Raw genomic sequence first — 27,153 nt, 5'->3', positions numbered from 1 at the left:
AGCCAGTTCTCCATTGGATCAACCTTAGGAAAAGTGTTAAGATTGTGAATGAATTTGCTCATGAAAGAAGGGATAACAATAAAGTCTTTACTGGGACACTTTTCAATGCAAGGGTCAAGAAAGGGGTTTTCCACCTATTCATTCATCTATAAACTGCACCCAAGATGACTCTTTCTCATAAGACCAGCAAAAGACACATCAAGAACATCACTGACTGAAATAAAAAGATAAGAGAACCTAATTGTCAGTAGGACACATCTAATTTGACTGCCACTTTTTGATACCAGGGGCTAGATAAGTCAGGTGCTTCCTTCAGTAGGAGATAGCACATTTTTTTCTTCCCAGAACGTGACTGTTTGCATTCCAAGATAGGCCACAACACTGGTGAAATTCACCATCCCTTTTTATTTCAGAAAACACTCTTCTAAATTGTCCAGAACAGAGATTAAAAGAAAAATGTTTGGTTCTGATTTTTAAAAAGTTTCAGATGCAATTTCTTTACAAACAAGAACATTTTATTTTCAAAACACCTCAACAAAATATTTGGTCATGTCCCAATTGCTTCCTCCTGTTATCAAAACAACATTCTCCCTTCAAAAACTTACATTTTGATGGAACAGTGTTTTTTATTAAGGTACTACTTTTGCAGTACTGGTGATCAATCTTATCAGAAGCTGAATGTGCAAACCCCTATTTGCCTTCCCCACCCCCAGCAATTCCCATGGCATCTCCTGAGCTGTGAGCAGTCCCAAAATGTCCTGGAGTGCTGCTGGAGAGCGGCAAAGCAGACAGGAGTTGAGGGGAGAGTTATGAGGGTCAGGAATGCATGGGCCTAGGGATCAGCGGTGGTGGATAGATGGAGTACTCCCTGGATGCCAGCCATGGATGGGAAGAGAAGGGAAGAAGAGGCAGGAAGGGGCTTGACTTCCATGATCTCTGACCTTACACTGAGCTTACATAGATTTATGGAATGGAATACTTTGGTCAATTTTGCTGTATGTCTAGTCCAGTCCTCCCTACGGGAGAGTAACAGACATGACTGTTCTCCTCCGGTAGCATCTGAGGCCACAGAGCAAAGCGCCCTTGGCATCTCAGCAGTAACATAAACATTCCAGCATTATCAGTCCACTAGCTGGAAAACTTGCTGCTAGTTCAAAGAAAGCACTCTAAAGTAAAAAAAAAAGAAAAAAAAAATCAGTATGAGGAAAATTTGCTTCATCCTGGCTCAAACCTTTATTCCATACCATATATATTACACGTAGGCTCTATATTCTACCAACTGTCAAATTAAGGATTCTCCCCTAGAGTTAGATTTCCTTGAGGTACATACTGTATTTCAACATCCTCCATCATCACACACCAGGTATGTCCAGGTCCCTGAGCAAAAGCAACTCCCTGGACAGATTTACCTTTTCCTGAAGCAGGAAAAACCCAAACACTTCTACCCAACAGATTCCTTTCACACACCACAGGGACTTTGTCCCCATCTACTGTGTGTAGAAGGTCTGACTGAGCAGTACCGGCCCTATGGATGGATCCCCTGGTGTTAACTAACCAAGTGGCCTTTGCCAAATTTTTGTCCCAATTTTTAAAAGTTCTACCACCCACTACCTTCAGGGTAGCTTTTAAAAGACCACTGTGCTTTTAATTTTCCCTGAGGCTTGTGTATGGTATGGGATATGGTATATTAATTCAATACCATGTTCTTTGTCCCAGTCAGTGACAAGACCATTTTTGAAATGAGTCCCATTGTCTGACTCAATTATTTCTGGAGTACCATGTCTCCAGAAGATTTGCTTCTCAAGGCCCAGGATAGTATTCCTGGCCGTGGCATGAGGCACAGGATATGTTTCCAACCATCCTCTACTTGTTTCCACCATTGTAAGCTCTTAGCACTTACCCTGGCGGCTCTGAGGCAGTGTGATGTAGTCAATTTGCCAGGCCTCCCCATACCTGTGCTTTGACCACCTCCCCTCATACCACAAAGGCTTCAATTGTTCTGCCTGCTTAATTGCAGCACACGTCTCACAGTCGTGGATCACCTGCGCAATAGTGTCCGTGGTTAAGTCCACTCCTCAGTCACAAGCCCATCTGTACGTTGCATCTCTGCCCTGATGACCTGAAGCGTCAGGGGCCAATCAAGCTAAAAAGAGTTCATCCTTATGTTCCCAGTCCAAGTCTATTTGGAACACTTGAGCAGCCTCATCTGCTCATTGGTTCTGTTGATGTTCCTTGGTGGTTTCCTACCAGATGACAGGAACCATCAGTGAAAAGAGCAAATCAGTCTCTGGTAGCTGATCATATGGTGGAGCTTGTTGAACCTGTCTCACCATTTCTTGTGGTGGCATTCCAAAGTGTGTGCCTTCTGTCCAGTTTGTAATTGCTTCTATGATACCTGGACAATTAGGCCTTCCTATTCGAGCTTGCTGGGTAATTAAAGCAGTCCATTTACTCCAAGTCACATCAGTGGCATGATGGATAGAGAGATGTTACTCTTGAACGTGAAGCTCAGCACTGGCAATCTGGGAGCCAGGAGGAGCTGCGCTTCTGAGCCCATCACTTCTGAAGTGGCTCTAACTCCTTCATATGCTGCAAGTGTCTCCTTCTCAGTCAACATACAGTTGGCCTCAAGAACCTCTGTAGCTCTGGCTCCTCAAGTCTCCCCTGGTGCTTTCTGCCAGAGACTCCAAGTAGGACCATTGTACCCAGATGTCGTGTAGAGCACATTTTTGATGTCTGGCCTTGTTTGAACTGGTCCAAGGGCCATTGCCTGCACAATCTCCTTTTTAATGTGCTCAAAAGCTTTCTGGTGGTCAGGACCCCATTTAAAGTCAGTATCCTTTTGGGTCACCTCATAGAGAGGCTTCACAATTTCATTGTAACCAGGAATATGCATTCTCCAGAAACAAACAGTTCCTAAAAAGGTCTGAGAGTCCTTTTCGTTAGTTGGTGTGGCCATAGCTGTTATTTTGTTAATTGTGTTCACTGGAATCTGGCAACAGCCATCTTGCCATCTAATTCCCAGCAAGTGGATCTCTCATGAAGGTCCCTTGAGCTTGCTTCTTTTCACAGCAAAACCAGCATCCAGAAGAATCTGGATGATCTTTTTACCTTTCTCAAAGATAACTTCTGGCGTGTCACCCCACACAATGATGTCATCGATGTACTGCAGGTGTTCTGGAGCTTCACCCTTCTCCAGTGCAGCGTGGATCAGTCCACGGCAAATGGTTGAGCTGTGTTTCCACCTCTGGGGCATTCGATTCCAGGTGTACTGGACTTCCCTCCAGGTGAAAGCAAACTGTGGCCTGCACTCTGGTGCTAGAGGAATAGAGAAAAATGCATGAGCAATGTCAACAGGGGCAACACCACCCAGCTGCTTTTGACTCCAGCTCGTACTGAAGTTCTAGCATGTCGGGCATAGCAGCACTGAGCGGTGGTGTAACCTCTGCCACGATAGTCCACTGTCAGCCTCCACTCACCATCAGGCTTTCACAATGGTCAAATAGGATTGTTGAAGGGTGAGTGAGTCCTACTGATCACTCCTTGGCTCTCCAATTGCTGGATCAGCTTCTGAATGGGGACCACGGAGTCTCTATTGGTGTGATATTGTCATCTATGCGTCGTTGAATTGGCAATCGGCACCTGTTAGTTTTAAGCCTTCAGCAACCCCAGTAGAGAAGGGTCAGCTGAAAGGCCAGACAAGGTATGCAGCTGTTCAGTGTCCTCAGTCTCTACAGCTGCTATACCAAAGGCCCACTGGTACCCTTTTGGGTCACGGAAATATAATTTTTTGAGATAGTCTATGCCAAGGATGCATGGAGCATCTGGGCCAGACACTACAGAGTGTATTTGCCATTCCTTCCTAGTAAGGCTCACACTGGCCTCCACAACAGTCAGTTGTTGAGATCCTCCCATCACTCCAAAATAGTGACAGATTCTGTCCCTTTATGATCTGATGGCATTAGGGTACACTGTACACCAGTGTCCACCAAGGCTTTATACTTTTGTCATACTAATGTGCCAGACCACTGAATCCATAGTCCAGTAAACTTGGTTGTCTCTCTCCTCCTTCTGGCTAGAGGCATGGCACTTCTGATATTGAGCCTTTGAGCTCGATGCACCATCCTGTTTGAAGGACTGGTCGCTGGAGACTACTGGAGCAGCCTTCTTCTTGGAAGGACTGTCTCCTGCCTCTGTTCTATTTAGCAGCCCTTGCATGTGTATCTGGAGAGTAGCAGTGGGTTAACTGTCCCAGGTTCTCATGCCTTCTTCATAATAATTATGCAAGAGACACCACAGGTAGTGTCAAAGTGAGTCCCGTCTCTCTTGTTGCTGTCTTGTAGCAGGACATCTCCTCTTAATGGCTGCAACACAAGACCAGTTGTGTCTAGGGAGATACTGGGGTTTACCTTGCCATCTGTTCAGCATCTTATTCTGTCAGTCACGTTTTCCATGACTGAGGTGTGGAACTTATGGGAATCAGAGAACGTGTCTCCATACTGTCATGCTTTCAAAGCCAATTCACACACAGTTGGTCTTTTGTAGTCATCAAAGCATTCCATGAAGAAGAATATATGGGCATGTGCTGCTGGTACAGCCTGTACAAACTTCCGGAGTGTGGGCATGCTGCACAGGACATCATCAGGACTGGCAATCCCATTGTTACCATAGATCACCTCTCACGCTGCTAATTCTCTCAAATATGTGACAGGTCTTTCAAGAGTGGGCATGCTGCTTTGGTGCCAGTTGATGTCACCCTTATGGGGATATCTCTCCTTTACAGCTGAAAGATGTCAGCTCCACAGGGTGGTTGTTCCTGTCTTACTACCAATTGCTCTATCAATACCAGCATCTCTAGCTAGGAATCTCAATTGCCTGGCTTCTCTTTTGTCCACAGAATAGGTATCAGCCCCACTATCAAAGCATCAGAGCAACTAACAAAGCAGTGTCTCACCTTTATTGCAGACAAAGTCCTTTCTCATGAGGTGCAGTTCCTTTAGAGGGAAAGGTTGGACAAAACCGTTGTCATCATCTGCTTGAGGGAGGCCTGCTTTTCTATCTGCATGAGAAGGCCCTGCTCCTCCACCTGCTTGAGAAGGGTCTGCTCCTCCACCTGCTTGAGAAAGGTCTGCTCCTCCATCTGCTTGAGAAGAATCTTCTCCACCACTCTTCCTGGTCTCCTTTCATTAGGTCTTCTAACATTGCTTTTAAAACGGGGTCTTCTACTGTTAAATGTGTTGTGATTTCGGATACCTGTTTCTTTGCTTTGCTCTTTGTCACAGGATTAAGTTTTGCTTGTTTGAATTGAGTGGGAGTGGCCTTAGTCTTAACAGCAGCAGAAGTGGTGGCAGCAGCCTTGTCTGTGGGGGAGTGGCAGCGAGTGGAACAACATCTTGCTCTATGCATCCACAGTACATTATAAACATTCAACAGAAGCAATCCTACTGAAACAATGCTATTTAGATCAAGAGCTGGGAGATTCAGCCTGAGAGAAAATGGAGAGGTAAAACCCACTACTGCCATTACCAACATAGACCTTTCTGTTCACATGAGGACTTGTACTGTACACATACAGGGCCATCATACCGATCAGTATCAAAACCCCTGTGATCACTAGATAGGTTATTACATGGTTGGTTATGGCTAAAGTCCTGTAGATAAACCATAAAACAATAACAAGAGCAGCTACACAGAACAGTATTATCCTGGCTGCACACCACATGTATGACTTCATGTTGAGAAAAAGGTCCAGCAGAAACATTGCAGCAAGTGTCTGTTCAGTTTTCAACCCGTCCACATATTCAGCAGAAGCATTGCCCATTGCTATCTGAATGATTCCTCCCATCAGAGCTGGAATTCTAAACATTCACCAATTAGTGAGAATTTATAGCCTGGGCTTAAGATCGAGCCCCTGTTCAGCTGCCAATAAATTATTATCATGGTTTGACTCAGGATCAGGAATTAAACCAGCGACAACAATGCTCCTGATCCCCTCCCTTCCCCCAGGTAGGGAAGGAGAGAGATAAGAAGAGAGAGACTTTCTGAATTGAAACCTAAACTAGTCAGTTTTAATGAAATAATAATGATAAAAGAAAATATGTATAAATATATATAAGTATGTGTAGGAATTTGCAAACCCCCTATTGCTTCTGCCCACCCCCAGCAACTCCCAGCTTAAACCAGGACATATTTACTTTGACCTTTGCCTGACCTTCAAGGATGCTGTGAGTGTTTCTCTCTCCCTAGCTGGCAGCTCCTCCTCATTGGGCTTCTATCCGAACTTTGAGCTTCATCATTTTGATTCTACACAGGATTTGGAGTAATTTCCTTAGTGCTGAAGCCTTGTGCCCACTATCACAAGACCAAAAAAATCCAAATCGTCAAACCACAAACTTTCTATAAACTTTACAAGTGCCATTTTGAAGATAACATTTTCGGCCCCTAATATGTCTACTGGAAGATGTTATCTTTTCCACAGAGATCATTCTCTGTAACTTCTGGACTGTATTTGTTGGGTGCCAATTTATATCCACTTGAGCTGGATAAGGACATCAATAATGAACTTAAATATTTGGGGTTTTTTTCATGTTAAGATCAGCTTATTCTTGCAAAGCTTGTGTTGCCCCTGGAATTGTCTTTTTGTTCAACAAATATTTTCTGCTTTCTTCTTTGCTCTCACTAAACCCCATATCTCCTCTCTGATCCTAGCTCATGTGGCACTCTTCCCCTGTAGCAGCCAACCCTTCTTCAACCTTCTGTCTCAAAAGCTGTCCCTCTCCAGTTAATTTTTTTATTTTCCTGCTAGGGTAGGTCAATTAGTCTTCTCACTTTTTTTCCTATAAGTGGTTAGCCCTAGATTCCCCTCCATGTTGTAAACTTAATGCTCCTCTCTCTCTTTTGTCCACTGTGCTGGCCCTTTTCCTAGACAATGTAATTAAAAAATATTAGCAACTCTAATTCTGCTGCATTAAAATTATTTTATTAATTTCTCCTTTTTTGGGGGGGCTAGCTTTACATCAACCCAAGATCTGATTCCTCCCTGAACACTACCAAACTGTCTTTTTCTAGTTAAATCTTTCAAACACCCATCTATATCATAAATCATTTTTCTGAAACAACTCAGCCACCCCTCTGTCAGTGTTTCATCCCCTCCAACCACCTCTCATTTCCCAGCCACTCTTTTTGCTTGCCTCATCTGTGTCAACTTAGCTGTCCCTATTCTTTTTTGCATCATTCTTCTCTAGTGATTGTGGCTCTTTACTGTAATTCAGTTGAGCCCTTTTTCCATCCTTAGACTAATTCTTTTCCACACTTTGCTTCTCAACCCGTATTGACCTTTGCAATTTTACCACTAAGCTCTTCTCCTTCCCTTAACCACCTCTCATCAAGATTTCTTCTCAGAACTCTCTCTGACTCTGCATCTTGCCAGTTTACACCTGCAAAGTGTAAACCAGGCTTTGATTGTGCATATCAATTACAGCATAAAACTAGCAAACACTGGAGTACTGCATTTAAGAACAAATATCTAACACAACTTAAAACTAAGTACTTGCTTATTTACATATTTACGTATTTGCTCCATTAGTGTAATATCACTTCAGGCTCAAATGTGAATTGCGATAACACTCTGCACTTAGAAAAGCTGCGAGCATAAACTGGATTTTTGTAGCAAAGTACAAACCAAATTATGACTCATCTGACAACCCAGCTACAGATTTCTTAGGAGGCTTTTAAAAAAAATATAGTATTGATTAAAGATCTGTGGTATTTCCAGGATCTAGCTCATTAAATTCAGTGTGACAAAGTCCTTACAGTATGAATTGTTATGTGAAAGAACAGGAAAATCTAAGGAGCTCTTTTCTTGGCCCATACACAGTACATATCTGAATCAGACACATCCATACCCTTATGTGGAAACATCTATAGCTACAAAGTTTATAAGACTAGCAATATCGTCCCAAACATTAAGTTGGCTTTGAATTTGACCAAATCAAAGTTCCGTAACAACCACTGCTTCACTGAGAGCATTTCCTTACTAAAATTTCCATTTCCATTCCATCAATGTTTCAACATTTCATCCTGTTCAAAGTATAAAACAGGGCAATTATCTTTCTAGACAGAAAATGAGGGAAATCTGATTATGGGCTTGGTAGTTACAGTCTCTAGCTGTCTAAATTTAATCCCCTGGCAGATTCAAAATCACAGTTGAGAGACATCAACACCATTTTCCACAAAGAAAGATACCATAAATTGGGCAGTAAAACTAGAGTGCAGTTGAAATTTTGCTGTTTTGTCTGCTCCTCTGTGAATACTTTAGTGAATAACATACAGTGCAAATTCCAGACTGTTAATAGGACATTTTTAATACTGCTGGCCAGCCACCCATCTCAAAACTAAGGGATTTTGTTGTGGTTGTATTTTGTTTTGGGTTTTTTTTTAATATGGCTACTTACCAGAACTCAATTTTCCGTTTTATTGCAGAGGAGATTAGTATTTTGACTTTGAAATCTTTCTTGGTGCAGATTTGGCAATGCTGCCTTCAATGAGGTGAAAAGTATGCATCCTAGAAAAGCCTGTGGATGTCAAAAGATTGACTTCCCTTGAATTGGAAGGGCTTTAGACTTGGAAAGATATTTTTGTCCTAGTGTATGGCCAAGGACCATGCATTCTCCTCCTGACAGCAAGAGCATGCAGAAAGAGAAGATACTCATAAAAGTTGCATATTCTGAGGCATCACCCCAGCACCATGTCCTCTTGACAGAAAGCTGGCAGGCCACGACGGACAGGGACACGGCTGGCAGAGGAGTCAGCTGGGCCAAAACTCCTGATCTCGAACATCTGCACGTCACAGCTGCAGATCTGAGCCCCACAGCACCTCCAGCCCTGGCAGCCTGACGCACACAGCTGCCTCGCTGATATTGCATCCCGCAACATAAAACAGCTCGGAGAGGTGCGGTACCACAGCGCCGTGCAATGCCCAGATCTTCACCAGGGCAACAGGATACCTCTCCAACAGCTGCTTCCCAAGTGGCCCATGCCCTGTAGCTCACAGGAGACTGAAATTATATCTGATTAATGCAGAGACACTGCTGACCACCAGGCTCCTAGGGAAACAAACCCACACCACGCTGGGTTACAATTCACACCACAGTGCAGCATGGCAAGTGGGCACTGGGAGCAATCGAGCTACAGCACTGAGGAGCTCCACCCACCCTGACCGATCAATGTTAGAAGTTTGGGGAGCCACGTAACAGAGCATGCAGTAGAGATTCACCATCTCATTACTACATCCTAGTAATGAGACTCATTTCAATGTACACTGCATTCAGACTTGTCTCCTTCCTGCGATATGGACAGTAATCACAGCAATCCAGAAGAGGAACCTTCCAATTTCAACTCATCAGGCATTCAGAAAAAACAAGCAAGTACCTTCAAATAGTGATCATCAGTTGTCACAATCCTCACTCTGCCTGGTAGTTTACATGCATATACATGAACAGGAATCAGATCTACACTAACCACTGAAGGGAAGGACCAAAACTGCACCAGTCAACTGATTTTTTTACCCACTGTAGTACTCTAAGCAGCGTTCTGTGCTTCAAAAGCAACTCATAGGCAGTTTATAGAGGGTCTTAAACAACTCATAGTTACTCCTCTGCAACAGGTCTGGGAAACAAATCTGAAGACAAGAGAAAGTACATCTCCTCCACGGCTGCAGCAGAGAACCAGAAAACCTACACACAGTGTTTGCACTCTGAATGCTCCTTTATTTGCTTTGAACTGCATTGATCAGAGAGCTGCCAGATGCTTTGGGTAGTCAGGTTACCAAGCTCTGCACAGAGCTGCTGAAACAGCCATGCTAATGTCATACTTAGTCACCAGGAGAGGTATGAAAAATGCAAAATACAATTATATAAAAATTCTGTGACTCATTTCAACTTTGAAACAGGCCCTTTCTGAGAAAACTACTATTTTCAAGATCAGTTTTAACTGCATGAAGTTATGAGTATTCATATATAAACAGCAACAAAAGAAAACCTACAAACACAAATATAAAGTGTGAAAGAATAGTTTTGGCTCAGGTAAATGTTTGCGTACGTTTAAAAGGCAAGTACTTAAGGTTGGAATAATCTTATTTAAAACTGAAAACTGTCTCTAAAACAAGAATATAACTATAAGATAGCCACATATCAATGCTAGTGGAGTATTATGTTTTGGCAGAGGCATGTCAGGCGGCTGTTAGGGAGGCTGATCTTGACCCATATCCTCTCCCCAAGTTTATGTCTGGTATCAGTCACTGACAGTGCTCATTGTGATCCTGACTGTGCAACAAGGCGAGATATGACCTATCTTATTTATCTCTGTCACAACTTGATCTCTATTCACCAGAAATGATGGAAGGCAACAATGTCTGAAGGACACAGGCCCGGTGACACTGAACACATGGTCGGCTACAACATTGTTCTGGATTTGCCTTCGTATGAAAAAAAGGAAGTAAAAAGGAAGAACATATATATCAATTTGTGTGGCAAAGATAGATAGTATAAAACAATGGAGATCACCAAACCATTCATTACATGTTAGCTCTGTGATCAGCAAGTAAGCACTAACTATTTAATTAGTCAACTAATTAGTGACAGGCAACATGGAAGGCTTCAGATGTTCTCAGACAAATGCAAAGATAAAAAGCCTAATTAAACAGCAAGCATTATGCTAACTATTGCCAAACAGGACAGATGTGCAGGATATTGTATAATATTGTGCTGCCAGATAACAGCAGTTGTAGCTGTTCTGTCAGACACTGTGGTTTAAAAATCCCTGCCATTTCTACACTAATCTTAGACAACTTTAACTCACACAGGGCAAAACCAACCAGCAGACAAAATCTCACAGATTTACTGTGTTAGATTCTAATTCTACTCTAAAAGTTCAGGGCTTCGACAAAAATATACTTTAATCCATTTGCTTTTTCAATGCAATAACTGTTTCAATGCACCCAAATGGAAAGGGAACTATATATCACAACATTTTCATACAAAATATTGTGATCATAGCCACCATCCACTTATTGCTATTTTGTGTAGCACATTATATGTATTTCCAATGTCCTCAGAGAATAAGTCATTGTTTACACCAGTGGCTGGATTAAGGAGGTTTTCAAAATCATGGATTAAAAAGGGTTTTCCCTATAATCAGAAGACAATAATGCTTTCCACAGCTATATGCAAAGAGGTGGATAAAAAGCTAATTGGTTCACTACACTGGAACCAATGACAAGATACTGCTGTGAGCAAGCTTTTTGCATTCTTGCAGCCAAACTTCAATCACCTGCTGCCAGGGCATACTAGGCTAGCATGCTGTGCTGTGAATCAGCCACTAGAATAAACTGAAAATGCTCTTTTTAAAAATTGTGTGTTCTTCTGGCCTAATGCTGCTGCCATGACCATCATTCTTAAATTACCAAAGAAAACAAGAAGAAACAAAAAATCTCTGCCCTTGTGCTAAATTAGTATTTAGTGATGAAGTTCTTTTTTAAAGCATCTCAGTACCTGGGAATATGAAAAGATTGAAACACTCGGCTATAGCTTACATTCACCAGGATATACATTTAGGGGAACACTGAGGACTATGCAACTCAGTATCCTCAATTCTAGCTGTTCACAGGCTTTTAAATAAATTATTTAACTGCAGTTAATACTTTTCCTGCTGCACCTCACCTCCAAGAATTGATATTTGCAGAACTCTGAACTGAATTAATTACTCTTTTTCTCATATTCATAGTTACTGATCTTCGGTATTAATGAAAACATATTTTACAGTTGCAGATGATTTTCAGATACAATTTTCATTGAATGCTTACAAGTTTGAATATTTAAAACAGTGCTTTCATTTATAAATTTAGTATATGCACATTTGATCTTAGTGGAGATGAAAAAAAATAGGGAACCTTTAAAAAACTTCCTCTGGTCTTCTCTCAGATTCCTTTTCAGGGTCTTCATTCATTATAATTTGTCAATGTTAGCGGCTCATAGTTCTGACAGTGTAAATGGTGGCATACACATATTTATCAGAAGCTCTGATAAATCTCTTTTCCTTCCCCTACCCCTCTCCCCCCAAGACCAAGTCACTCAAAGGAAACTAAAAATAAATAAAATTTGCATTTTAGCTTAACCTCTCCTTGGAGCTTCTTCAACTTGATTCACTGGGATGCTGAAAGGGCTTTCTCCCCACATGCTACAACAAAGGGGAGGCAGGAGCGCCAGCCAGCTCTAACAGTTTGGAGGGCAGAGAACAATAGAGGCTAGGACTCCGTGTTTCTGGGCTGAGCTGTTTTTTCACAACGAGGGTATTTTTTCTGTTACAACTTCTCCTTGCTGGACTGGACCTCACTCAGAGCTTACACCGTTTCCACAAATGGGCTGATGCTGCTGCAAGTTATATAAGCCTTGTTGTGGTGCTTGAGAGTGACCCAAGTCCTGGCTTTGTGCAAGGGAAAGCATATAATTGCGCTACCCAGGAGGAGACCCATGCAGGAATTGTGGGAATTACAATTCCTTCCCTGCTTGCCATGCTCCTGCAGGGAAGTTAATTACTCCAGCAATTTATGATGCAACTCGCTTCTCCCCTTCCCCAGCGTCTCAGCTCTGCTGCCCAGCTCACTGCTGCTCCTCATGTATAGGGCTCAGGAACTGCTTTTGCACCTGTACCTACTGATGGCCAGGGGGATGGAGGCCGGGCAGGGAGGCTGGGATGTGCAGGGACAGTGAGTCTAGGCCATGCAGGGGAAGGAAGACAGGGCTCTGCCCTCATTTCTGCCAGCACTTGCTGTATCTTGAATAAAAAATTCATGCGCATCCTACAGAAAAGTAGCACTACACCTGGAACGTGTCTGCATGTGATTATACTCCAAAAAAAACCCACAACAAACAGTAGGAGATATTTATTTGAATTTAGAAACATGAATAATGAGATCACCTTCACTGACCTAGTAACAGATTAAGCACAACAGATGAAATTCTCCAGGGCTCAGAGTACCCTGAGCATTAGGAAGAGGCTTCCCCTACTGGCAGGTCATTCCACAGACTCATTTGCAGCATGTCTGCACTGCCCTTTGAAACACTGAATTAGGTACAGCAGTGCTCTGACCTCTGCGACCATCTCTGTTTCCAGAAACCCCAACAGCAAGGAACGAGACACAGGGAAAGACTGAAGCAGCATTTTGCATGGTAGCCGCTCACAGCACAGAGTCCCCCTTTGCAGCATGGATGATAAAGCTCATGTTTGGTTTGGGTGGATAAGCAGCAGTGCCCAGGGCTGCTCCACAGCACTCCTGGAAGTGCAGACAACACTGAACAACTTCTTCCCCAGGAGCCTCTGGCACAGGGGCCCTGCTGGAATCGCAGTGCTGCTGCTGCCCCAGCACACTGGCTGCCAGCGAGGCAGTCAGCTCTCCAGCCAGGAGAGGCAATGCTCATGATTGTTTCTGCTCAATGAAAAATGTATTTCTTCAGTCTCAAACAAGTTGAAAACACTTGTAAAATCTAGTACTAATAATTGTTATGTAGGTAAGTGAATTACAGTTGCGTGTTTCCATGGTGACTGATAATGTAAAATAATTAAGTACAAAGAATAATGAGGAGAAAACTACTTCCTCTTTTTAAGGATTAGGGGCTTACAAATTGATTCAATCTAGCTATTTTTAGTGCATGTAACCTTTGCAAAGAATGTTAGAAAATGATGAGTAAATTAAACTAAATTGTATTAAAAGGCCTTCACATTGATCAGGGGACTATCTGCTGCTGATGTGAAAATTAGAAAAAATCTTCTTTAAATTTATACATAAATATTAATTCTGTGACATCTTGCACTACGTGCTGACTTGCTTGCTTTTTGCCTTCTCAGAGCAATACTCCATTTCTCTTAAGCAGGAACACTCCTTTTGTGCAGTGCTGAGGACAAGCACTCTCCTGTGTACAAGAAGGACATGTTCTGCAAGAACTCTTCACTAGATTATGATTCAAACAGAACTGTCTGAAAAGTCTTGGTTGAGGTGTCTCACAGGAGGATACCTGTAACAGGTGGTCCTGCAGACATGGTATCTGTATGTCCTGCTAACTACAGACAGACTTGGTTGGAGGATAAATAGGCTTTGTTTTTCCCTCACAGTGTTTTATACTGAAAGCATAGTCATAAATAGCACAGGATGAATATCAATAAAGTAGCTAATAGCTCTAAAGTACATATCTAACTTAATTTGGAGTGGAACTGAAAGCCTAAAAGGTGCTCAGAAAGAAGGATGAGAGGAAAATTATTTTACCCCAAGAAGGGATGCTCTAGTAAAGATCTAAGAAAAAAGAGCAAGCAGCAGGTGTTTTTTCTTCACTGCTCCAGCAATGAAACAACATTCGTAAAGCACTTCAATTTTTTCTTCTCTTGACATATGGATTTTTTAATTTGTGATGTTATTAATGGTTGTTGTAGAAATGCAAACTCTTGGCTTAACTGAAAAAAAAATATTCTGTTCTCTGCCAGCCTCCCTTAGCTTTTGCAATGAACATTTTGTTGTAACAATCACATATAAAATTTGAATTTTATATTAATTTCTGCAAGTCTTTGAGGGAATTTCTAGTATGTACATTTAATCTATGAGGAAAGTAACAAGTTAATAAAAAGAACTGCAATGCTACATGCACAGTCTGACTTCCTGAGAACCCTCTAAAATTGGTATGGAGGGGCTACTGGCATAGAAAGTGCAAGCAGTGAGATACCAGCCAGAGAGCACCCCTGTCCTAACTCTGCAAAGTCTGCAAACAGCAGAACTTGTCCACAAATTTATTCTGGCTTAGAAAGCAGAAGGTATAAAAACAGTTGCATAAGTAAATTTATTCCTCTTCTCAACCAGCTTATACAGTTTATTTACTTCAGTTTGGATAATTCAAAGTAACCACAGCAATTTTATTTTATTTTAATTTTTTTTTTTCAGTTTTACTGCTGAAATTTCTTTAATGTATGCTGATGGCCTGTGGTCTTGGTGGGCCACCTTGTAGGCTGTGGCTGCTGGAGAGCTGTGTCCTCTGCTACACCTTTCCTACACCCACTCTAAGGTCTCCAGCAAAATGGCAGAAAAGCCAGAAAGGACAATTTTTAGGTTCCTGAACATCAAAAGCCTCATTAGAATCAAAGGTATCAAATGGTGTTATCAGAATCAGAAGAATCATAGTGAGATTACAACTCAACAAGCTTATGTCGTACATTTCTGTGCAGCTCAGAAAACACAGCATGACAAAGAGGCAAGAGAAGAGAGGGATTCAGACAGGGATTTGGTGATCCCACTGGGCACAACTAGCTTTAAAGATCAATACTGCTTTGGAGCACACATGAAGGGCCATGGACTTAACCTCCACTTATAGGATTTTTGTGTAAGAACAATGGTCAAAGAGATTTTTAAGTATGTGGCATTCTCATTTTCAGTGTGCCTTCACCTTGAGGATCTTGAGCAACTTTGTCAGCACTTTAGTTCCAGTGTCAGACAGGATGGAAGCACCTATCCCTCTCCCCCTGCAGACACTTGGACCTTTAACATCTAGAACTTGGATACAGACTCAAGCACACGTCTAAATGGAGGAAGCCAGCTCCTTCAAGCAAAAGGTAGTATATTCCTTTCAATAAAGGAAATAAAATTAAAAACTTACCAAAAAATGAGTGTTTCCAGGAAAGCGATTCCAACATCGGATGCACCAACCACCACAATTCTAGTGTTGATAGATACTTTAGATTCCAGTAGCAGCTTTCGATTTATGTGGTTCAAAGAATAGCTCAACTACAAAAAAAACCCAACAAACAACACTTAAATGCAGTAAAAAAACCCAGCATAAGCCTGCTAAGAATCATTAAGCCATCAGTAATGCATTACCTTGCATTCATACAAAACTGACTGTGGCTCACTGACACGATTTTTTTGTGCACACCACAAGGTAACTCAGTGCATAAATGGTACTAAGATGTTGAAATAATATGCATGCTTAATAGGTTACAGAAAATTAGCAGAGCTTAATGGTCTGACTTCTCCTGGAAAAGATGCTGTGGGAGTCCTTGTAAGAGAGAACACACTGCCTCTTCTGTAATGTACTACCACTTAGTGAGCACCTGGGAAACATTTCCATAACGTTACTGTCATTTTTGTACCTTCTAGGATGGTTTTTCATATTGCGGTTTTATTTATGGAAATGGTTTAGCTTGTAAATTAATTAGGAACTTATATCTTGAGTGTCTTTGTGTGTATAATTGAAAACTGCCTTTCAAAGTGACAGAATTAACTTTTTTCTTTAATACCAAACAGCTACACTGAAAGCCAGGCTGTCAAATGGATAAATTAGTATCTCAATGCCACTGAGATCAATACTCTGACCCAAAAATCTTACGATAAAGTTTTTCATTAATAGCTTCTCACTTTCCAGTTCTTCTTACTGCATACAATAAGACAATAAAATCCCATGCATTTTTAAAAAATTTATGTCTCTAGGTCTCACTAGCTAACAGAGAGACTCAAAACAGCTATGCAAGAAAGGGTCAAGAGATAATGCATTTGGCATTTTTTCTTCTGCCCTGAATTACATTTACCTTTCAAATTTCTAATGAAAGACAGGGAAATACTTTCCATTTTGTAGTACCACACACTTAACTTTTTTTTAAAATTGCTTTGGGTTGTATTCATTCAAATTTCACTGAATGTATAATTGCAGATTCATAAAGGCACTGAAGAAACAATAGAAAATGGAGCTACTTTTGTTATTTGTCAGACACTTCTATAATTCTCTGTTCTGTCATTTAGGCAGGAAGCAATCCAAGACTTTTAACAGGTTTTCCTCTATTACAAATACAAGACAAAGGGTTAATAAAATTAACTCCTCTAAATTCCTCCTATGAAATATAGGAATATATTCTCTATATATTAGTCGACAGAATAACTAAATACATGAAGAAGAATTATTTTATTTTAAAGCTATGGTAATGACATTGGCCCTCTCAAGAAGTACATGGAACATTGAGATCTCCAAGACATCTTTTATACCACATCTTTGCAGTGGTGGAGACCCACAGCTGAGATTTCAGCCTAGCCTTAGCACAGAAGGTGGAGCAATGTCTGCATAACACACTAGAGTGCTGTCCTGTTCCTCCAGGGAGGATTATGGGCCAATTACTTGCAAACTGCCAGCACAGTACAGGAAGTAATGCAAAATGCAGAAAAATTAATGTCTTCTTTGGTCAGGTGACATTATTTTTTACTGCCAGACAAATGTTCTTCTGGTTGCAGTTCATCACAGTGCAATGATGACATCCAGTGGTGAGCCAGATTCATCTCAGGGACTGGACTGCACTAAGAAAATTCCAGAAGATATCTTTAAAAGTATAATAGCCCATGGTGGCTGCTTAATGGAGTCAAACCTGTGAAACCTTGCATGTGCCTGCAGTCTTGCAGGCAGCCCTGCACCAACGACCTTGAGTGGCCAGGGCTAAGCCACAGAACAACTGGAATGGTGCCCAAATGGTTGTTGCAGGTTGGAAGAGATCTTAAGAAATGAGAAGGACCAATGTTGATTATTAAAGGTGTGCCCCACTGCCTAAAATAAAACTTGAGCTCTGTTTTTTATAACATACTAAATGGGTATACCCCAACTACAACACTTGACATTGTTCTGCAAGTGCTGGCACTTGTGGAGAACTCATGGTACCACAGAAGCCTTGAGGATACTGCACTTAACCCTGGTATCCATATCCTTGGGACTGCGAAATCTGCAGACAAGAACTCTGACAGGCTTTTATTTTTTAGCTGCACACAGAGAGTTGCAACATTCTAGGAAAGTAATGCCTTCTGGAGGAAAAAAATTATTAGTGATGTTTTTGCTGAAATGTGGCTTTTAACAAAACTAATAAAATGGTAAAAAGAATACAGAGAGAAACTACTTGTAAGTACCTAATCAACCAAAATAACTAGACAGGAATGTCAGCAGCTAATAGGATAAACACAATAGACCTTACAGCGATGAAGAGTTCAGACATCTACGGTTGTGCTGTGCTGCTGTGGTTTGTTGTTTTGTTTTTTTTTAAAATGTACTCCCAACAACAAAACACAAAGCAGTAATACAATTCCTAGGGAAGAGTTGTATCTAATTTCTGAAATAGCTTCTGTATCAATGACACAAAGGCAGCATATGAGTAGAATATAACCGGTTTTGTTTGCCACACAATGGCCCCAACACTAACAGCTGTCATGCTTCAGAAATCACCTTTCTCACAGCTAAGTACACTAAATGGCCCCAGGGAGTAAGGAATTAGGTGGATTGGTCCCATAATACTACCTTATTTTAACAAAATGTCAGGACAAATGACGACATATGTTCCCCAGAGGAGTAATCAGACATCATAATTGATAGGTCAATAGCAAACTCTAACTTGTTTATTTTGTATCTAATTTATTAAATAAAACAGCAATCATTAACTAATATACGGCAAAAAGCAATAACCGCCATTGATAGAACAAGCATATCTAGCTCAGAAAAAAGAAGTGTTTCTTTGATTATCAAGAAGATTATTTCCCTCCTTTCCACTCCAGCACCTGACAGCCTCTGCCATTGCACCACCTGTCACATTCCTTCCACTATCCACGCCTTCCTCCAGCTGCTGACCATGGTGGCTTCTCTTGAACAAACCATGGGGGGCGTTTTTTCATGTGGACAGCCAGTGACATCCACTTAGAGGCCTTCAAATTCACCTCCACTAAAAACGCTTATGCATTTCTCAGAATACTCCACTGAGAACACAAACCCCATATGTAAATCAAGTCTTTCATTTAGGAACTCAAAGCACAGTGTGTGCCAGAGTAGGATTAATTTATAGCATTAAAAATTCCCACATCCTCCTACCCTAAGTAACCAATGGAAAAAGAGACATGAAATAAGCATTTGGCTTTAGCAAACTATTTGTATGCATTGTTTCAAACCAGGTAGACCATCCTCCATTCATTGTGCATGCCTGGATCTCCCAGCTGGGCAGCCACTCATTTGCATATTGCCTGGGAATGTATGCATTGTACATTTACTCAACAATATATATTGGTGGTACAAACTCAGATGGAGAATGTTTTGTAGCTTCTTTTAGTTTTGTTTTAAACACTGGACCCTCAGCTATTTGTAGGATTTCTAAATATATTTATTGTAATTGTTCTATATGATGTCTAATTTTATAGCAAATGTTACCTTCATTTAAACAGGAAACAAATGCAAAACAGAACCTCCCAAAATGAAAAACCTTACTGGACAGAGTATTTCATCTTTGACAGAGAAGGAGCAGTGAGATGTTCTAAGCTGGGTATTGGTAAATGCAACCTAGTAACACATTAGCAGTGGGTCAGGGAGCTGCTACACTCATCACTGGAATGCATCATGCAAACACTCCATAATGCAGCAGAATTTAGACTTGAACTTATTGCACACTAAGGACTTGAGCCTTATCCAGCTAAACACCTAAACACCTATGTGTCTGCTAAATTTTAAGTATGTTAAAGTGCCCCTGAATTCAAAAGGACTGCTCAGGGTACTACTAAAAGATAAACATAGGACTGACTCATTTGTCATGTACTCACCATCTTCACAGATCCCTCATTACTACAGGCAGACAGGGAGCACCTGGAGGGACCCTCCTAGCCCTATGGTGGGGAATTCTAAGCATGTCTGCTATGCTTTTGTTTTAATTTAACATTTGTAACTGACAAACCTGAGCGATAGTTATTGCTGTACAGGATCTACATAATTCCAACTATTACTGTAAAAACCATCAGGAGTAAAAATGATTAACAAACCTGTTCCTAGAATAGTGCTGAGGTCAGCGATAGTGACAGGCAAACAAGAAGGTGAGCAAACAGAGCTATTTTAATTTCAAGCTCCATTTGAATCACAAGAAAAATAGAAAAATCAATGTTTACCAAGAAGATATGAAAAAAAATATTGGAAAATGCAAGCTTCTTCAGCCTGTATTATTTTTTTTTCCCTAAATACCAGCTACATTATAAAAAGTCTCATTAGGAATGTCTCTAAACATATTTTGAAAAGCTGTCTCCAAGCATTCACAGCTTTACACAAAGACCAGAAACAGAGGGAAAAGGAAAAAGAAATAAAACTGTGTTGAACATTGCTGCCTGAATTTTGTCATCTTCATCAAAGAATATTTCTTTAGTAACTGTGGATCTACAAAAGCAGTTTAAACAGATAATACCTAGCCTTTATGTAATATTTTTAATCCATAGACCTCAAAGGCCCTTATGAATGAAGTCAATATTCTGATACCAAACTTCATATGAGTAAATCCTGATCTTCCACTTCTGGAAAAACAGTCTATTTATTTATGACCAACTACTATCCCAAAAGGTATTCTTGGAGGGAGGGGGAAGCAAGTAGTAAACTGATTTTTTAATATTTTTTTTTGTCCAAGATTAAAACAAAACAAAACAATCATGTAGCAACATCTAGGCACTTCAGCCTAAAATACCTTCCAGATATTACCTAGCCAGGTTCCTAACATAAACATGAAAAGAAATACAGAAGAAATTGAGCTGGATGGGTCTCAGTTCTGTATGTCAAATGTACACAAACCATCCTAGGCCCATTACACCTGACACCAAGCAGCTAGGCTGATTTACTCACAGAGACGATCTAGCTGTGCCCAAAGACACAACAGCAAAATAGGAGCTTGCAATAATCATCTGGTGTCTATTAATGAAATGCCAAAAGATTGTCTCCTTGTCCTGCTCTTCAGAAGTCCTTGGAAAGGACTGACCTCCATAAGCTCCAAGTCAACAGAGAATGAGGTTCTGCCAGTCACTTGGGTGAAAGACTCCTCTCAGAACACTCTGACTCTGCACAGTTTGCACACAAACAACTGATCAAGAAGAAAAGCTGGCAGATTGTACTAGTCTCTGGAAATAGCAACTGGGATGGACACTAGGCCGATCTCTGAAGGTGGATAAACCAATATCCACACTGCTCACCAGTGATATTAGCTCATCCTGAAGTCTCACCACAAATGGTACCCCCAGTAATCACTCAGTCATCTGGCAACAACATCTGATGCCTCCACCTTGCACATAGCTCCAGCATCTCTGAAAGCTCACCATGCTGTCTGCAGCCCAGCAGACAGGACTTCTAACATTCCCCCCCCCACCCCAGCAGAAGCACTCTGCATCCCAATGCTGGACTGAACCTCTCCAAGCCATGACCAGGCACATGTCCCTGGAGTCCTGTATACTATGTTCCTTGGGGGAACGCCATGCTCCAGCAGCACTGTCTGGCTCACCACCACCACCACGAAGGTGCCACTGAGAATGGCTGCTCAAGTGCCACCATCCAGCACCAAGCTCTCCCAGGGAGCAAGAGGCAGGCACACGACACCAGGCTGCTGCAAGTGGGTGGCTGCAGAGCTGGTCCTGCTGAGGGGGATGGGGATGGCACTGAGCCCTCGCCGCCTGTGCTGCTTTGTGCCTGTCCACTGGAGATGGATCTGCTCTGAAGATGCAGAGGTGCATTGGGAAAGCTGTCATGGAAACAGTTCTGCTGGGATACCTCTCTGGCACTTGCACTGGTTCTGGCAGTTGCAGTGAGGACCAGCAGCATCCTGGTGTACGTTTTTGTGTGGCACTGCACGATGTTGGTGATTACCTAGCACTAAGGCTCTGCAGTGCAGGGGCTGAGTGGTCCAAACTTCCACTTGCTTTTTCCCTGCAGCCCCCTGTGCTTCCTGGTGGGTTAGGAGCAGGTCTGCTCTCACTAGGCAGCTCTGTTTCTCCATATTCAAGCAGCATGAACAGTGTCAGCTTCCCTCAGTGAATTGCCTTCTCCTAGAGAATGCCATTCATCCATGACAGGTTGACAGTCATCTTGCAAGGAGGGATAGCTGTAGTTTCTGTATTCCTACAGTTTAGCATTTCAGTTTCTTGAGGCAAAACCATAAGAAAGCCAAATCTCCTTAAGGTTTGCTGGTGACTCTACCAGCAATTCAATGAGTGGCAACTTCCCTGGAAACTGGACACCCAGGAGCTCTTGCCTCATCCTGCTCTTGAAAACAGCAACCCTGGAACAGGATTGTAACCCATACCTTTAGAGCAGACAGATGTGTCAGCCTACTAGAGACTGCCATAAAAAAAGCTAATTAAATAACAAGAGAGAAACATGTCAAGCAATTTAGAAATTGAAAACTACCAAAATTAATGGTTTGTACTAAACACATAATTTACACAATTAATTTTGGTAACTCTCATCTTTAAACAGGTTATTTGAACAAATTTCTAAGACATCTGAGCAACATTATTTCAGTAGCCTACCTAGCTTTTATGGTTAGTCATGCAGTCCTGGATGTCTGGGCACATCTCTTACCATGTACTGCCAGAAGGCAGAGAGAGAAGATCCCAAGTCCAGGTCCTGCAAGTGGGTGCCTGCAGCTTGGTCCCTGTCACTGCTCTGTGCCAAAGTCAGAGTCATGGTGCTCTGAACTCCTGCACAGGGAAAGCTGGAGTCTTGGGGGTTGAAAGAACACGCAAATGCTTCCTAAATATCAAGGCTGACAGAGAATTCTTTAAATCCTGCTTTTAGTAGCGTCATTACTAATGTGCTATTAGGTCATTCCAACTAGGTAAGTAGGCTCCAAATGATACCATTTAAATCAAAGCTCATTCTTTACTGACAATCTGACAAAAGAAGTTGGGATCACACAGTTTGAACCAAAGCCATTAAAAATTAATGGGAAAACACTCATTTATTCCAATTGGCTCTGAATGTAAATGGATACGAAAAATACTTTCCTGCACTAAAGCCAGGGTCTGAGCAGCCAGCCAAAGACCATCATTAAGTTAAACAATGTCTCCTTAACTTCTCAGTATTTCTTGTGCCATCAGAGTACACATTAGTTATACTACCTTCATGCAGAATAAACAAAATAAAATAAAATTAGGAACTACCTATAAACAACGAAATTATATGTAACTGAAAATAACCGCCAGCATTTCCAGACATGAGATTACTTTCTTCCACAAGGAACAGAAGGCCTTCCTTAAGCTTGGATTTTAAGCAAGTCCTGCTTCACCTCTCTGGTCCAGCTCCAAAAGGCAATATGGAGAAGACAAGCAATTCTGTCCACTTCACCTACTCTGCATACAGACTCATGGCAACAGAGGCAGCATTTTCTAAACGTACTGAATCAATTGAAAAGTATAAGAGATGCATAACATTAAAAGCTTTAAAAAGTGAAATGTAAAAAAATACCTCACATTTCACACTGAAAATAATATACATAAAGTAACTAAGTAACAGTCCAAGGATACAGGGGGAGGTTGATTTGCACTTCACTGTAGAGTCACATTTTAGTGACAGCAGCTGTGGTTCTCCATTTTGTAATATTGAAGATCACCTTTCTGTGGAAAAATATCTATGTCTTCCTTACAAGCTGGAATTATGCTACATCCAAAGTCAATCTACAAAATGCTTTGAAAAAGCTTTAAAATAAGTCTGACCTGTTTTTAAGCAGAAATTACTATTTCAGTTTACTGCAAATGTCATTAGCACCTGTATAGTACTGACATCATGCTTTCAAAATAAAGATAGGTCATCTTACTTTTAATTTCACACATGCACATAAGTGGTAAACATTCAGAGCATTCCTGTTAATGATGCCATCTGGTGCCTCCCATAATTGTGTAATATTCAGCCTTCCAAACAAGATGTAATGGCAGCAACACACAAAACCCACTGACATTTACAGTAAGGAAATTTATTATCAGCCATCAGGTCAGAATGACTGTGTTTGCATGACTGCTGGTGTTATAAAATCATCACCTTTACCAACCAAGTGGAGGTACAATAAATAATGGATTTTAATCCATGCACATACTACAAAAGCATTAAAAATTCATTACTCAAGCATAATAGCATCTTAAGCAACAGTTACTTCTTTAAAAATTAATACTACTTTCCTGGTTAACTGAAAACTATACACACCAAGCCTTTGTTTGTAATATCAATGTGTTCATACACAAATTATAACATGTAGGAACACTTCTGTTTTCATGTTGATACAAGAATTGTGATATGTAAAGAGCAGGGAATTCTCTTGCTCATCCTGCCTAGGCTCTCTTTGTTATATTTATCCTCTGTTATCTTGGTTGAGGCTGAATGATTTAAAAAAAATCCATCAAAAACCTTTTACATTTTGGCCCCTTTCAGGACATTGCACTGACTCAACTGAATTCATTCAAAGCTGAAACTGAGTCAAAAAGAAACCTCCTCCTACTACAGATTTTCTACAAAGGCAGAAGCAGACATTCTATAAGGCAGACAGGTATAAGGTAAAACTGCAGCAACAGCTTTTCTTAACCACTCTTAGTAATTCAGTGCATTTTTTACTTCGATTACAGAGTAAAGCCAGAGAGCAGGCATCTACAGAGGCCTCACTAACTATTTCTGTGTAATGCATATAGACCATGATGGGGAATGAACGGATAACAGTAACTCCAGCTCCAGATAACGGTTCCCAGTAACTCCAGCTCCATTTAAACTTCAGTACCGTCCTGGACTATTCTCTATCAATTAAGTGGCAGGTGAAGCAGTAGCTTGTACACCGATTCCTTCTTGAACCTTATAGTAACATTTACCGTTTCTTCTGTGTCTAAGCTTCCATGCTTCCCAGACTACAAACAGGGGGAGAAGAGGACTTTGAAAGTTCTGCTTAAAACAGTAAAGAAAAAATCCTCTTTTGAAGAAAAAGCCTAGTACTATTAATAAGACTAACTCATTACACACAGGTTAGGCAGACTTTTCCATTTTAGTGCAAAAGTTCAATTCACATAACCTGTAAAGCCATGCAAGCATGAAGGAGGGACGATACCACCTCCCACAGCTGATGCCACCACTCAGAACAGAAGGAGGCACATTTTCATGCCCCATATTACTGAATTCCATGTATAAGAGGTCTTTCCTTCAGATTCAAAACAGGATTTATCCTGATAAGGTCCTCTGTGTGCTTTTCAGTAAGGTAAACCAACTTTCAACAAACTTTCTTGAGGAAAATTTGTAATCTTCAATAGCAGATTGAAGGATGTAACACAAAAGTTGTTTTTGTTTGGTGTTTGTTGTTCATTTTTTTAAAATAAAGAACATCTGAGAAAGCACACTGTTTAATCACACACAAAGGAAATTATGACACTGAAGGAGTAGAGAACTCACTGCTGTACTGGCATTCTGCTTCCAAGTAATTTCCTGGACATCTCTCCAGCCACCCTGGCAACACTCAGCTCCTGAACAAGTTTGAAGCTGATTAGCTCAGAGAACATGAGGCTGGGCTGAGCATCTGACTTCAGCTTTTTGCCTGACCCTCCTTCACTCACTACTTCTTGTCCTGACTTGAACATTTCTTATAATGCACCTGTAGCATTCCCTGAGAAGTACAAAACTAACTGCAAAAGTGTTGGGTTTGTGTGTTTGTTTTTTTCAAAATAAATTTATACAACAGTATAAAGTGACTTCTGTAATGCTGTAATAACTGCTCCATCTTCTTTTTACAAGCTACAGCAGAAAAAAAAGATTCTGAACTGTGCAATATAACCTGGCAGACTGAATGAAGCGATGAAATAAAAAAATAAAAACAATAGCATGAATAATAATGAGGGCAGAAACAAGAAAATAATTCAACAGATGTGTGACATTTTTATTCTTCATTGTGAATCAGTTATTCTTGTTAATTATATCACCTATTCTTCCCTCTTATTGATAATTACATGAAGCAGATGGATAACAGAATGCTCCCAGATGGTGAGAAAGCAAACAAGTTTTTAAATTTTTTATTTATGAAGAAATAATTTTAAAATATTTAATTATCTATAGTTTTCTGCTCCACCGATAATTATGTGCACTGTAAAGGCCAGCAACCCTTTATAAGGTATTTAGTATTCTGTTGTAACCAACTGGTTTTTAACGTAACATGACTGAAACGACTGACAGATGTGCAAAACACAATAATAATCTAATCTATTTTAACGCTGTGGGAATTAAGATTTTGGATCTTTGGATCTTCTGCCAATTGGCAATTCAATACTGGTTACCGATTCAGAACACAAGAATCAGAGATTTCTTTTTGCCTTGGGACAGCTTCTGAATATGTCTGATCTAATAAGCAGCCTGAAGCTTTTTCAGGCCTGTGTCCTGAAACCCTAGAGCATGGCAGAGGTATGGCCTCATATGATTTTGAGCTAACGTGTGGAACCTCCCACGTGCCTGCTGCAGAGGCATAGCCTGAACAGGCATCCCCAAGTTTGGGCACTTCCAGGATTAGAGGCAAATAAGATCATTAGCATCTGTGCCATTCCAGAGGGCTGCAATGGGTGACAAGGGAGTTTAATGCCTTCTCATCTGTGCCTTCTCTGTCAATCCCTTACCGGATTTATCCAAATCTCTTCAGTAGGGCAATGGGAGACAGAGTTTTGTAGGAACAGATGCAGAAAATCAGCTGCAAAATGTATCTGCCATCTCGAGGAGCTGGGTAAAAACATACTCTGTCATTAGTGGCTGCTACCTTGTTCATAAGAATTTGCAGCCCTTTAGGAAATGAAGAGCTACCGCTTGAGAAGTGCCAGGTCTTCTGATACACAGATGAAGCAGCACAGAGTTGTGATTTGAGAGAGAGAAAAAACTTGTCATTGCCTTAAAAGCTATGCAAAGCTTTAATAAAAAGGCCAGGAAAGACAGAAGAACAGAGAGAGTTCCTGAATTCTGTACTTGCTTGGACTCAGTAATTTAACAATAAGCGAGGGGGCAAAACAAATCAAAAGCCTGGCTCAAACTAAAACCAATACTGAACCAAGGGAAATATCACCAGGACATGAAGAGAAGGGATGGCTGAAAAATTGCAGTTAAATGATCATTTGGGTAACGGTAAGCTATATTTTTATGTGGTAAGTTTCTGGATTTTAAGAGTTAATTTCTCTACCTTACATCTAGCTGTCCCAGAGAGACTATAGGAAAAGGACCTATGCTTTTTTAGATGCCCTGAAATACAGCTCATGCTGCCTGCTAGAAGCAGGAATGAGCAGGTCAGGAACCCATGGCAGGGCAGTGC

The 27,153-nt window shown here is 41.0% G+C and overlaps 1 protein-coding gene across 4 annotated transcripts in view; it reads right to left on the bottom strand.

Moving 5' to 3' along the window:
* Positions 1-27,153, bottom strand: part of CFAP61 (cilia and flagella associated protein 61) — a 115,119-nt gene that overhangs the window by 49,352 nt on the left and 38,614 nt on the right. For all 4 annotated transcript variants that reach the window (XM_051614319.1, XM_051614320.1, XM_051614322.1 and 1 more), the window contains one exon: positions 15,693-15,820. In XM_051614319.1, coding sequence (XP_051470279.1) covers positions 15,693-15,820 — 128 coding nt within the window. The remainder of the gene's footprint in view (positions 1-15,692; positions 15,821-27,153) is intronic.

This window comes from Apus apus, chromosome 3 (assembly GCF_020740795.1).
Source record: "Apus apus isolate bApuApu2 chromosome 3, bApuApu2.pri.cur, whole genome shotgun sequence".
NCBI lineage: Eukaryota > Metazoa > Chordata > Aves > Apodiformes > Apodidae > Apus > Apus apus.
The sequence above is the reverse complement of the archived record's forward strand: the minus strand, read 5'-3'. Positions and strand labels throughout refer to the sequence as shown.